The 14,607-nt window shown below is 42.9% G+C and overlaps 1 protein-coding gene across 2 annotated transcripts in view; it reads right to left on the bottom strand.

The window, feature by feature from the left end:
* Positions 1–13,081, bottom strand: part of LOC142666153 (protein MTSS 1-like) — a 114,052-nt gene extending 100,971 nt beyond the window's left edge. For both annotated transcript variants that reach the window (XM_075846109.1, XM_075846110.1), the window contains exon 1: positions 12,844–13,081. In XM_075846109.1, coding sequence (XP_075702224.1) covers positions 12,844–12,915 — 72 coding nt within the window. In that variant the 5' untranslated portion in view covers positions 12,916–13,081. The remainder of the gene's footprint in view (positions 1–12,843) is intronic.
* Between the last annotated feature and the right edge of the window lie 1,526 nt (positions 13,082–14,607).

Raw genomic sequence — 14,607 nt, 5'->3', positions numbered from 1 at the left:
CACGGTCGTGTGCATGGGCCTATAGAAATGAATGGGACAGCTACTCACCTGCAGATTTGCGGGTGAATTGCGGCCAAAAAACACGTTCGCGTGAATGAGGCCAAAAGGTTGAGAAGCATTATTTATACATCGTTCTGTACTAATCCTGAGTTGCAGTGCCAAATCTGTAGGACGCTGAGCGGAAATATCCCTGTATGCCCTGCTGATTCAGTGTCTTTACAGCGTTTGCTAAAGTGATTGGTCTTTACTGTATTTACGAAGAATTCGTTTTTCCTCATTTTTGTATAGTCGTAAACATACCCTTTAAAACATATGATCTGTTTCCATGGAACAATGAAAAAGGACATGAGATCTAAAAAAAATAAAAAGTAGCATTTTTCAAACATCAGCAGAAGGTGGTCAATAATATTTTCGGAAGAAATGGTTATGTACTACCAGCCACAAAGATTGCCTAACACCCCAGATGTCCCTGCAGGCACACCCAAGTGACAAGTCCAGCCACACAGCTTTGCATAATATTCACAACTGGTGTGGTCATATATTTCTCAGAAAAGACTACGTCAAATGAAGAAAACCCACACAAACTAGCAAAACATTAGAATTGCACATAGGAACCTAAAGGGAAATCCCCATAATAATAATTAATTGCGCCTCCACAGCATAGATTGTAAATAAATGCAGGTCCTACCTCGGAGACCCAGGGTGGCCACTCACCCGGCAGTGTTCTGGTCAGTATTTCGGAAACCAAAACCAGGAGTGGATCCAAAACACAGAAGAGGTTCACTCTCTCCATTCATTATACATTTCCCATGTGTCGGTTCCACTTCTGGTTTTGGCTTCCAAATACTGACCAAATTAGTGCTGTGTGAAAGCGGCCTAAAAGTCAACGGAGAGGTGGCAGCGCTTGCTCACGGCCCTCTCCATTGAGGCCTATGGGAGTTACCGACAGAGTCAAGCGCAACAATAATCAGCCGCGTCGTGAGTGTCTGGACACCTTACACCATGTTGGACAATAAAGTCTGTGTTGCCCTGGAGTGATTTGTCAGAACATTTGCAAACTCCATGTTAAGAGCAGCATAGATAGTGCTACGGGCAATGACATTGGCGTCTGCATTCCCATAGGTTTGCACAGCTGTCACAACCACATGGACTTCTAGGTTTAATGAAGAGAGAATCTTGCCACTTACTGGAAGCGCTAAGCAGATTACCATACTACCCCTTTTTTGTATGTACAAGAAAGAAAAAAAACAGAAATGGGGAAAGAGGAGCTAGACCTTATCAAAAAGCATTGTGCTTCCAAATGCCCTAAAGTCATGATGGGCAACACGTGCCACAAGTAATTATAACACATACAACAGCAACATACAAGCTGAACCATTTCTTTTGCAGCTACAGACTACTTAGATAAACAATGGTGCCCAATATGTGGACATAAAGTTATAAAGGACCAACGTTCCTTTCCTTCTGGTTGATGTCAGAAATCAATTCTGTTCTTATAATTGACACCATGGTACGAATAACTTAAAAATTGACCCAACTTGCCTGATGATACTACTACTACTACTCTCAACGTTTTTTAGCCTGCATGTCTGGTAGTTTCTCCATGAACATTCATGGCTGCTTATCGTGCGGGAAACAATACCAAATGGCTGGGAAAATCCAACTTAAGCTTTAGTTTTGGGGTACATATTACTTTTTGATTACTATTTATTCAATTATTTTTGGGGTGTAAAGTGACCAAAAATTTGCAATTCTGGCGTTTTTTAAGCACTCATCCTGCGGGTTAAATAATGTTTTGTTGCAATAGTTCAGACTTTTATGGACGTGCAATACCAATTATGTTTATTTTATTCCTTTAGGGAGAAAATTGTAAAAGGTTTTTTTTAAAAAAAACTTATGTATATAATTTTTAAATATACATTTATTCTTAGTCCCACTAGAAAACGTGATCACGCGATCATACTTATGTAATGCAGTGTATAGCACTTTTGACGTTCTCCTACTAAGCCCTGCATCTGGCAGGGCTTTATAAGAGCACCATGGCAGAGGGTCCCCCCACCTCTGTCTATCGGCTTAGACGCTGCTGTCTCTATTGACCGCGGCATTTAAGTAGTTAACGGACTCAACTCCATCTGACACTCGCAGCGTATGGAGAAGGCTCAGCCGATGAAGGGCTCAAAGGGGTTGTTTGAGATTAGAAAAACATGCATTCACCCAAAAACAGTGCCACTTCTGTACACAGGCTGTGTTTGGTAATGCAGTTTAGCACCATTCACTTGACAAAAGTGATGCTGTTTTTGGAAGAAAGCAGCCATGTTTTTCTAATCTCATATAACCACCAAGCCCAGTAGGTCAAGGTATCTAAATGCACCTATGGGCGTGTAGACTGTCACACAAACATGCCGAAAAGAAATACGGCTTTTAGAAGCCAGTTAGACCACTCAGTTATGATTCCATACAGTTCCACTTGGAGATGCATAATATTCACTACTGTAATATTTCTGAAACTAACACTATACAAAGATAACAATGTAAAAAAATACATACGCCACAATAAACTAATAACTTGTACTACCTGCCGTGAAACCTACTTGGCAGATAAAGAAAAGGCTGAATACATTCGCCGCATGGCTGGTGGCACAATGTAATCTTTACACCTTCGTGGAGGAGGGATGTAGACGGCATATGCCTTTTATGGAGCAGCTAATCCCTACAGATCTATTAGAATTGCTCTTAATTAGGTTGTGGATCCACGCCGGCTTACTTCATTTACACTGCTACTCCCTTCTGTGGGATGTGTGCATGTTCAGCAAGTGCCGACACCAGCAAAGCAAACAAACCACCCTCCGTGAAAAGGAACGTCAAGCGGCTGTTGAAAAATTATTTTAAGTTCACAAATATGGAGGTTAAATGTTCTCCGATGTAATTAAAAGGGTTTGTTTCATGAATCCTTATTCATATGCCTATTAGGGCATATGAACATCATAGACTAGCGACTTCCCTGTATGAAAGGGGTGGGGAACGTCCAGCCCGCGGGCTGTAGAAGGCCCGCAAGATCATTTGGTCCGGCCCAACCTCACTTACACCACGTCATTCGTTACTTGGCTCCGTTCGCCCTACTCACTCACATTTAGGAGCAAGAGAAGGGCGGTCGGAGCCAAGTATGGCAACGGCAGCGGCGGTCTGAGTGGGGTCGGTGCGTGCCAGCCGAAGAGTGGATCAGTCCGGTCACCTGATCTGAGTCTGACCGGACTGGTCCACTCCCATCACAGCACTGTCCTGACCTCACTCTGACCGCCGCTGCGTCATTCCCTCCTTGGCTCCGTCCGCCCACCCTACTTACTCGAAGTGAGATTCAGGTGACTTAAAGGGTTTTGTTTTTTTCATCAAGGACATTTATGATATATCCACAGGATATGTCATAAATGTCCGATAGATGCAGGTCCCACTTCTGAGATACGCACCTATCTCTAGAACGGGGCACCCTAAACCCCATTCTACCTCTTCGTGTGGTGGATGAAGTCTGTGCTTTCCGACCATCAAGAAGAAAACAGCGTAGCTTGCCGAGCTACGCTGTTTCCATTACTGCCATTCACTACTATGAACTACTGTGCTACCGACAACGATTATATTTAATGCTGCATAAACAATACGATCAGCCGATGAATGAGCATTTGCTTATTCATTAGCTGATCGTTGCCCTGTTTACACAGGACAACGATCGGGAATGAGCCTTCATATGAACGCTCATTTGCCTGATCAATGGCTCGTGTAAAAGGGCTTTAAAGCAAATGCCACTGGTCTAAGCACGCCTGCAAGTCTTTCAACAAAGTTGATTCTTCCTTCATGAAGGTTAAGAGTCAGATTTAGGAATTCACACATCATATCTTTAGTGTAGGAGCCACTCAGTTCTGAGAGTGTTTTATCTATAGCAGACAGTACAAGGGCACTGCAGAGAGGTCACTCATGGGCTACTTCTGAGAGTGTCGTCTGTAAACCCAGATCCTTGTGTTGTTCAAAGCAGACAGACACCTCCAACACATGCTGAGCAGATCCTTATCACCCACCAGAGAGAAAAGCTACATAAACAACATACTATTAATTAAATAGAATACAAAACATAAAGCATCTGCCTAAAGTGGCCACGAAAATAATAGACAGTGATTTTCCATCTGATCCACTTAACAATGAACTTTTAAAGAACAATCATTGCGTCTAAAACAGGTGTTGCCACTGGAAGCAGTAGTGTAGATAGATCGCAACTGCCCCAATAAATTTGACCGGGTCTGGGGCACATGATGCAACTCCTCATTGACCCAATACTCACCTCCCCAATTTTGCAAGTTCTTGTTTGACAACGACTTACTGCCATTTCCTAGACCATGATTGCGAAACGTATATGAACCCCTGACATCTTTTTTCTCTTTCCAATGTGATGTTGGTTACTAATATTTGGAGTTATTTCTGTACTGTATGCAATGCGGAGATATACTGTGAATGCACTATGTATATTGCATCAATACACGTGAAGACCCACGTATACTGTTGCAAAATTGTGTATAGAACCCTTATGTACAAATGTCTGTTATTCCTGTTTTATGAATGTTTAAATAAAATTACTTTAAAAAAAATAGTTTCGTCTATATCACCAAATGATTAGTTCTGACCATTGGACATGAAGTCCTAGTATGGTGCCTCCGCAATTCTTCTAGGGGAGAATATCTATAATACGGCATATGATGGAAACCCATTTTTTCAAAATTTGTGCGCCTTAATAAATATCTGAGGAACAGTTTGGGCCCTTAGATTTGCCATGAGCTCTAATTCGCTTCCTATGAAATTGACCCTAGGGTAAATATGTTCAAACCGATCTCATTGGGTACAAAACCCAAGGTGAGCACGTTCTCTGTACAACAATGCCAATTCGATTAAAGAAAATGACTAATGGTGATATTCCAAGGCCCCATGGGGGACGAGCGCTCGTTACTCCGATTGCTCGTCCCCATACATTTATATCATGTCGGCAGCACGTTTCCCTGTTGACGAAAGTAGTTTTAACATTAAAAACGATACAAGTGAACGCTCGTTTGCCCGATAATTGGCCAATGTAAAAGGGCCTTAAAGTGGCATCGAAAGATAAACATGATGGAATATTAATTATTGTCATGTTTGCTTATTTGTCGGCTGATCGCTGGGCCCTTTTAAGCGGGTTGATGATTAAGAATGAGCATTCCGTTCCCCCGATCGGCCCGTGTACATGGGCCTTAGGAGAAGCCCAAGTGCTAGACGAGGTCAGAGAAGCACAGTGGCTGTTGAATTTGACGTTAGGCAGCCCATATCACCAGAGGCTACCTTAAAGTACGCTTCTAACACGTAATGCAGCGGCCCCTCTGCTCTGCATCTCTATCTGTGCCAACCATCCTCCTGTAGAGAACCGAACTGCTCACTCCAAGCCAGGGAAGAAGCAATGGAAAAGTGTAAGTACAGTATTGGATGTAGTGAGTGAAAATACTATTTGTATGTAGTCAGGGTATATGTATACATATTGTTTACAGTGTGTATGTTACAGATTATCCAACGGTTTTCAAGATTTCTGCTTGTTATTCAGTAAGAAACTTTATTGTTTACTTCCAGTGGATAAAATTCTCCCCATGGACACACAGGTGCTGGGATCGTTACAAGACAGCTCTGATACACATACTGTAACGCGCCATGCAACTGTGTGTCCATCACATGACAATGGGCAGAAGTTTATCCACTGGAAGTAAACAATGAATGTTCCTACTGAACAACAAGCAGAGATCTTGAAAATTGTGAGGAATTAATACAGATAGTATATTGGAAACTAGTATAACTGTTACTTATACAAAAAGATTGCTTAATTTATTTATTCTGCGTGTAGCCGTTATATATATATATATATATATATATATATATATATATATACACACACACACACACAGTGGATATAAACTATAAAAAAATTATTCAATGTAAGTTCGCTTTATTACTTTTTAATATGAGTCATGCGTTAACCCACGATTTACAGCCAACATCACTACATGTTTGGCTATATTATCCACAAGGACCAGCCATAAGGCATGAACATACAGAAATAGTGTTGAAGTGGAGAAGCGAAACGTTCCCATGCTTGGATTAATATACACATCTGGCATATCATCACACAAGAGATCTTACCCCAAACAGGATGCAACAAATCCTGTGTCTGTCACCTGCCTCTTTCTGCCTGCAGGCTCCCCGCAAGAGATACACAAACTGGACGAACACGTTTTTAATTTATTTTTTTTAAATATCTGACACAGCCAAATCTCAAGTTTTGAGATAGGAACTACACAGCCTTCAAGCCTGCAAAGTAGAAACTCCTCTTCAGAGACAAAATAACACATAAGGGGCCTCCTTATCGTCAGTTTATTTGACTTTCTTCTTGAGAACTTATTAACAAGCAAAATACCGAGAGGCTAAAGAGAAAGAAGAAATTTGTGTCATAATATCATTATCAAACCAAAAAGCAGTCTTCTATTGTCTGCCTTGCAATTTCATTTTCTTCCCAATTATTGCTCAAACAAAGCTAGGAATAAGGCGTTGTTCATACAGTGCAGATTTTGTATGTATTTTTTTGTAAGCTAAAACCAAGAACAGAAGAAATATATAAAGAAAGGCCTTTGGGCAAGTTCAAACTGAGTATTTTGGCGCTGTTTATGACGCGGTAAGTGTCAAAAAGAGCGCCAAAAAACGATCGAAGTCACCTCCCATTGAATTCCATGGGAGGCAGAGGACTTTTCTTTCTTGCGAGCGGTAAAAAAAAACGCACGGAGCGGATAAAGAAGCGACATGCCCTTTCGTCAGGCGTTTCCGTCTCTGACCTCCCAAGTAATCAAGAAAAAATAAAGTTATACTTACCCAGAGTTCCCTGCTTCTTCTCCAGTCCAGCCTCCCTGGATGACGTAGCAGGCCATGTACATTGTTTTGAATGGATCCTTAATAAGTCTCCTATAGATGTATGCTATTGGTCCAAACTGTATGTATGCCTCCAATTTTGAACATATGCAATCCATTAAAAAAAAAATTGCAACTTGTTTTATGCAGGCACTCTCCCCTAGACAAATACAAGGTACATGGGGAACCCACAGGTCCTTAATAAGGAACCATAGGGACTGTGTGCGCCATTGTACAGGGTCCACACAGTGTGAATGGACCCCAAAATAAACGCCACACTATAGAACACCTGACCGTAAAAAAAACAAAAAAAAACAATTGAGCATCCAACATACCCGAACCTGGTTTCTCCCATCTCCAATATGAATATCTTCGGTCAGCATTTTGGGTCAACTGGCGCCTAAAAATTCTATTGTGTCTCAGATTGCTAATGTAAGAATAACTCTAATGATATTTTTGTTAAAGTTTATTTTAAAAATTGGACATTTTGAATGAGGAAAAACAAAAACACAACAACTAACAAGAAATAGTAAGAAAATGAAAATAAAAAAAAGGAAAAAAAAAAACCCCCTTTTTTTTTTTAGAATTCACTTTAGGCCGTGTTCACATCTTAAGTTCGATGGGTCCGTTGCTCTGCTCCATCATAGGAGCAGAGCAACTGAAATGCCAGTAGCTCAGGATCCGTTGCATGACGGATGCCAACTGCGCCAGACAAAAGCCATTGACTTTAATGGGTTCTATCGGGTCTCCATCAGTTTCTGTCATTTTGCCGGACATACTAGCGAAGCACGCCCCTACAGAGCCTCCAACACAGATGTGAACAGACTGTTGGATATCCCCATATAACTGCTCTCCATCATAAACGTATTGCTTTGTTCTACTTCCTACAGCTCGTTGCCCAATGGCTGGAAGCTTACAAGTTCTATGAAGGACAAAGGTTACAGGTCTCGTAGCCAAGATTTCATACAACCAGCAACGTGTTGACTTAAACCCTGATACATTTTATTACATTGCTAAATCAAGCAAATCCTTCCTCACCTGTCCCCGCGACCACTCCCAATAAACTAGCTGATGCAAGCAAAATAAAACCAGCATGCAATCTCAGGTCTAAGAAGAATGAGTGCATGCCTTAAGGGCCAGTACGAGAGCAGATCTTCAGGCGCCACCGTGGCATGTTTCCTAGCCAGTGGAACAAGCGCTTTCACAGTCAAACCTGATCAATCATGGAGAATTGTAAACTATGACCTGTCATCAAAGTCGCCTTAAAAATTCTACTGATAACGCAATAACGCTGTCAATATACGCACCAATTATAACTGACCACTCGTAATAGGTCATTTTAATACGATTATCTGCTTCTTTATGCCACTTTTACAAAATCACAACTTACGAACGGCAGAGGAGTTATTTTGTTTCACATCAGATTTATCTAAATTTTTTGCAATATGCCCCCCTCCCAATTGTGGTGGGGCTTCTATGTCAAAAACCTCAGTACTTCTGAATCAATCGAAACGTGGCTTATGTGATTTAGCCCACGACACTTCTGTGTTCACATTTAGTAGATATCACAACAGAAGTCATCAGGCTTGAGGTAAACTTTGAAACAGATCATCCAAAGGAAACTTTTTGTCAACAACTCCAATCTTGCAAGAGTCACAAGCACGATTACACCAACAGAAGCCACGTGACACCTAAGGCTGGCCACACATTAGATAGCGGTAGGCAAACGATTGTTCGGCTGACAGCAATTTTTCCCTGACTCCCTTATACACATGATTGCTCGGCTGAGGGAGAAAGCGGTTGCCAGACACTTCTAGCAGTGGCTTGTCGCCTTACGAAGAAAAGGATCGGGCATTGTTAAAATTCAACAGCCCATTCATTCTCTCCCCCAACATCTTCCGTCAAGGCGAAGAGTCGGGATGCCGCCACGCACATTAGAAGGTCGGCCAGTCCCGGCAAAATAGGCAGGTTTGGCTGATATACATCTAATGTGTACGGTCATCTTAAGGCTAGATTCAAACATTTGTTGCAGATTTTTGAGCCAAAATCATAAGTGGACTCAGGAGGATAAAGTATAAATTCCTGTTTTATATTTCCCGTTCCTTTTGAAACCACTTCTGGCTTTGGCAAAAAATGTTTGCATCAAATACGTGTGTAATGTGTGAATTCAGTCTTATAACCGCATTTCTCTTCTGAATTGTGTTACCAGACACAAAAACATAGTGCACACATGTCTACCCAACAAATGTCCCAGACAGCTGTTCTCCGCGCTGCTCCTCCTCCCGGTCATGTGTCGGTGATTAACAGAACTACTTTACACAGCTGCACCTTTTACATTTAGCCTTACAACTCGGATATCAGTATATAGGGGGCGAATGTGGCCAACAGATACAAATACATGGCTACAATGATGTAAATCTTCAGACCAACGTACCACCACCATAGAGGAGATATTGGTACATCTATGGTCACCTAAAAGGGAAATTCCACTTTCAGCAACAAAGGGTTAACAAAGTGGACATATGCAGGGCTCAAACTTTTCAGTGTAAACAGTGACAACCTCTCTCAGAGCTCTATGCCCTCCCTATGTAGGTAATTCTTCTAGAGGTCTCCTAGAAGGTCCTCACTAATTTGATGTCCCCAAGATTAGCTTGTGGGGCCAAAACTTTGACAGTTTAAGAGCTACCAAAGCCCAACCCTTTACTAAAAAAGGATAATTCCCAGTGTTTTACCACTAGAGACGTTGATGGCACTTGACAATATATGGCATAAATGACTAACTGGTGGAAGTTCGATCGATAGGATCCCAGTTGATCCATGGAACGGGGGACCCTTGTCCCGTTTGCGGAGGAAAGGTAGTTGGGGAAACTATAAGCATGACCGAGCACGCTTACTCAGTTATATCCATATCTCCCATAGAGTATAACACACAGTGATCATGTATGTATTGCCACCCCTCCCCTGCAAACCAGGGCACTCCTATTCTCTCAGCGGTCGGACCTCCACCGATAAAACATAAATGGCATATCCTATCAATATGTCAAATGTTTGTGGTAGAGAAATCCCTTTTAATAGAAATGACTAGCCTATAAAAAATGTTTGTAGTCAGTGCAAAAGACCTTTGCACGTATGTGGTTTAGAAGCAAATGTTCTGATATCATTTGTGGGATTGCGGCCACATATTTGAATCTATGGTCACCGTTACCGTAATATATGGCTATACTATATTAACAAGGAGAGTACAAGGCACATGATGATGTTTTGATTTGATTAAGTATCAGGATTCCTCCCAATGTTTTGTACGGAAATAAAAACCAAAAATCCTGCATTTAGTTTGATTGAGTCATTTTGGCTGGCTGGTTCTCCCCGCAGTATTGAGTCCTACTGTTGTACTGACAGCACGGCGCACACATGGCGCTCAGGAGAATTATTCATGGCTGAATCAAAACACAGACTGTTTTTCCAACAAGAGTGCGTGAAATCCAGACGTGTAGTTTACATGTGAAGTAAGCAAGAATAAAACGATATAAGGGAGAGAGACCAACGATTCAGCTCAGGCCGGGTTATACCCCACAATTATCCTGTGATACAATTCCAACCGCATACAGCGATCACTAAACAACTTGAATTGACTATTTTAATGCTATTGTCATTGAAATAAATGCGACAGGCTAAAAATTTGGCACATTTTATTATTCCTCTGCATAGGATTGAATGACACCCTAATGTCAAATTGTGACCAATGTTATAAAGAAATCACTTGCATCCAATCTGTGTGTACAATCGTATGCTATGATACCAATCGGAGTGTAAATCTGGCCATACACTCGATTTTGGATGGCCAAAAGGGCCAGTTTAGACCATTTTCTGCTTACTGTAGGCACCTTTTCGATACAGGAACGAGCCTTCGGTGATGGAAGGCAGATGCCTGTGAGAAAAATTATCAGATCTGGGAGCCGCATCTATCGCAAGAACAGGGGTCCCCGACCTCACCTGGTGATGCGACCGCTGGCACGGTAAGGTGGCGGCAATTACAGAAATAGCCAAGCTACGCTGTTTCTGTAACTCTTATGGGAGTTCCGGAAACTGCGTAGTTTAACAAGCTCGGCTGTTTCCGTAATCCCAGCCACCTTGCCCCGGAGTCTTCAACTGGATGAGGATTGGCCACCTCACCATGTGGAAACAGGGTCGGGAACCTGTGAATATGCCATAAACGTCTGAGATGCAAATACTTAACTCTCTTTATACGATTATTGCAAGTAAACATACGATGGACCAAAGCCACTATTATCTCAAAATCACGACAAACCAGATAAATGAAAAGGGTGCCCCATGAATGAAATGATGTTGGACGCACTTCATTGTGTACCCAGGATTTACAACCGGTATATTCAGTGTACCATCAAAATGACTGAATCCACTCATGCACAGGGCAATTTGGCCCGGACCTACGAACGATCCCAATGGGTGTTTATTTACTACAGGGAAGATATACACCGACGGATATTTCCAATATTTCAAACGATTTTTTTTCATGGAAATGGTTATTTGTATGGATTGGAAATATTGCAGCCCTGCATTATCTCACATGCTCGGCTGTTTCCCTATCTTTGAAACAGTAGAACGTAGGTGACCTGCGAATGCGCACTCACCTCTTCTCTGAAAACAAGGGACTCCGGCCCCTCTTCTCTGAAAACAAGGGACTCTGGCCCCCTGTCCGTGGGAAGGATGGGGGTTCCAGCTGTCAGACATTTATGGCATTTCCTATCGATACGAGTGGTAGGTTTGTGATAGAAAAAAACCTTTAACAATTGTCAACTTATGGTTGTCAAGACAGTTATACAATTTGTCGATCGTTGACTGTATTACGTCAAATACATTATCCTAATAATTCACAAAGATTCCAATTGATTAAGCCGATTGTTTTAGTAACACAAATAGCCAAATAAAACAAGACGTTAATAGACAAACATCACCCACAACAGCTGATGCCCCATCAAGTGTCCTATGAAGACTGTCAACACCACAATAGATACAGGAGGTCACACCAAGATTTTTCATTTTCTACCCATTTGACAAGTGATCCCAAAACCAAAAGGAGGCCAAAAACAACCGTTAAGTAACGGCAGAAGACATCCAACTCGTACAACACATTGGTTGTCAGTCTTCCGGTTCCCGTCATAGTCGTGAAAGACTATTTGTCGCAAAACATCACCATTTAAGCCGGTACCTTTAACGTGTATGGGCACCAGTGTAGCGGCATGCATAATTTGTGAGTTAGAATGCGATCGTATGTAGTAATGAAAAGCAACAAGTATCACATTAATATCTAGCACAACGTGAGACATGAGCGTGATCTTTGCGTACTACAGAGCCCAGACATGAACGTCTTAGGAGGACAACATTGTGTATACACTTAGGACAAGATCGACCTCTCAGGATGATAAGAGACTAGACGACCGGTGATCCATCAGACATTTTTGACTATTACTATTAACCATTTATGGATTTGGCAGCCAAGCGATGAGCGTGGAGCCCACCTGGGAGGACATGTGTGGGACTGTGGCACCAGGGGTCATCTTCAATGGACAATGCAGTGTAATCGGTTGACGGTGGCTCCAACCAGTGGTGGAGATGAGCAGGCACCTATGTGTAGGGCTCTCCATAGTAGGTGACTACTACATGATTGTCATGTGACATGTTGTGTTACATGGATGTGACCGTACATACAGATCAGTGCGGAGGGTGAGCTCCAGTAATACAGCGCTCAGCACCCACTGACTCCCATGATGAACAGGTTGTACAATGGGCGCCCTGCATTATTGTCCCTGCTCTCTCCCCTTTGTTATGGAAGTTTCCCCGGACACGCCTGGCAGACATTCTCACCTTCATATCGGTCATTATGGTTTGGAAGAGTCCTCCCAGCGCGCTGCATTCTTTCTCCATGCCCGCGTCCATGGTTCCAGCTCCTGCCCCGGGCAGAGCCCCGTCTCTCTCTCACTACACGTATCCGGTGTGCGGGCTCCTGCCAGCAGCAGACGACAGATAACCACTGATAAGAAGAAGAGCGGAGCGATCACACTGATCTCATGCCGCTGCAATGCACTGGAGCGGGAGGGGAGGAAGACTTGGCTTCGGGAATACGCAGTTTACGCAACGGTATGGAGCCCCCTAGCGGCCACACACGGAGACCAGGGACCGCCCCTGCATATGACCACGCCCCTCACCTTCCTCTCATTCTATCATAAACCACGCCTGGTTACTCATTCCCTTCTCTATGGATTGTCTCCCAGGACGGAAGAACGAAAGGGAGGGACTTGATGGGTGACGTCATGCAGCAGAGGGGCGTGGTTTACCTAGCGACGTGTGCTTATTTCTGTACAAGTTGCCAACTCTTCTTGAGAACGAAGGGCGGGGCAGTGGTTTGTGTACAAGGGAGGGAGTCTAGCCACGCCCACAGGTGTGTGAGGACTCATTTACCTCGAGTGCTCGCCTGTACTGGCATGTCCTGTGAAGTGTGTCCTTGAAGAGAACAAGCAACATGTGTCTGCATTGTAAGTGCTGAGATAATATGGCAGAGTTATCCATAGTGTCACATGGACCTGTAAAACCTGTCAGGCTCTGTTCACACCACAATTCTGGCCTACGTCAGGACTTACATTTGTACGCTGTAACGTAGCCAAAGGTTTCTACGGGAAATGTTTTCTCCATGTATATCCTGTGGATACGCCTTAAATGCTTGCGATGTAATACCTCATATGCACATCATAGAGGGATGTCCCCTGCTCGGACTATACGTTATGGCTATCCCGTTTATGCCTGTAATACGTACACAACACCCGGACCTAATGAGAACCACTCCAGTTCTCATGAATGTCAGGGTGTTGCGTCCATAATATGGGCGTAAAAAAGCAACCATATTATGCTTGTGTGAACGTTCACATGCAGCAGAATACTTTGAATCTATGAATCCGCTTCAAATTCCGCATGTGTTATGTGCCAATTATGGCGCAGATTTTGGGGCACCGCAAATTGTGAAAACTCATGTGAAAATCCGTAACAGAACTGACATGTTGCAGATTAGAAGATCCACAGCATGCCCTCCATTCCACACTGATTTTTTTATGCTACGTGCGGATGGGGTTTTATTTATTGTTTGGCCCTGTTCACATGGCGTGTATTTTGGCTTGTTTTACGTGACAAAATTTTCATCAAAAATTGCTTCACTAAGATTCCCATTCAAATCAATAGGAAAGCGCACAGTTAGTACATACAATGCGTTGTTTTTTTTACGGAGGCATATTTAAAAATCTGCGACGTGTAAAAACGATGCTTCAGATACATTTTTTTATGCGCAAGACTCACCAATGTTCCCATAGTCAATAAGAATCCTAATTGCGCGCACAAAACGCGTAAAAAGCGTTTCACAAGAAACACTCGCGTATGTGACAGGTTTACACGTCACTTTTTAGTTGAGCGCCATGTGAATATGCCCAAAATTGGTGTGGCTTGAATTCCCCCTATGGCCTTATACCAGGGGTGGGGAACGTCCGGCCCACAGGATCATTTGGTCCGGCCCGACCTCACTCAGACTGCCACTGCCGCCGTGAGTCCGCCCTACTCGCTAACATTTAGGAGAAGGGCGGACGG

This window comes from Rhinoderma darwinii, chromosome 13 (genome assembly GCF_050947455.1).
Source record: "Rhinoderma darwinii isolate aRhiDar2 chromosome 13, aRhiDar2.hap1, whole genome shotgun sequence".
In the NCBI taxonomy this organism is placed as follows: domain Eukaryota; kingdom Metazoa; phylum Chordata; class Amphibia; order Anura; family Rhinodermatidae; genus Rhinoderma; species Rhinoderma darwinii.
Note: the sequence above shows the minus strand (reverse complement) of the source record. Positions and strands in the feature narration are given on the sequence as shown.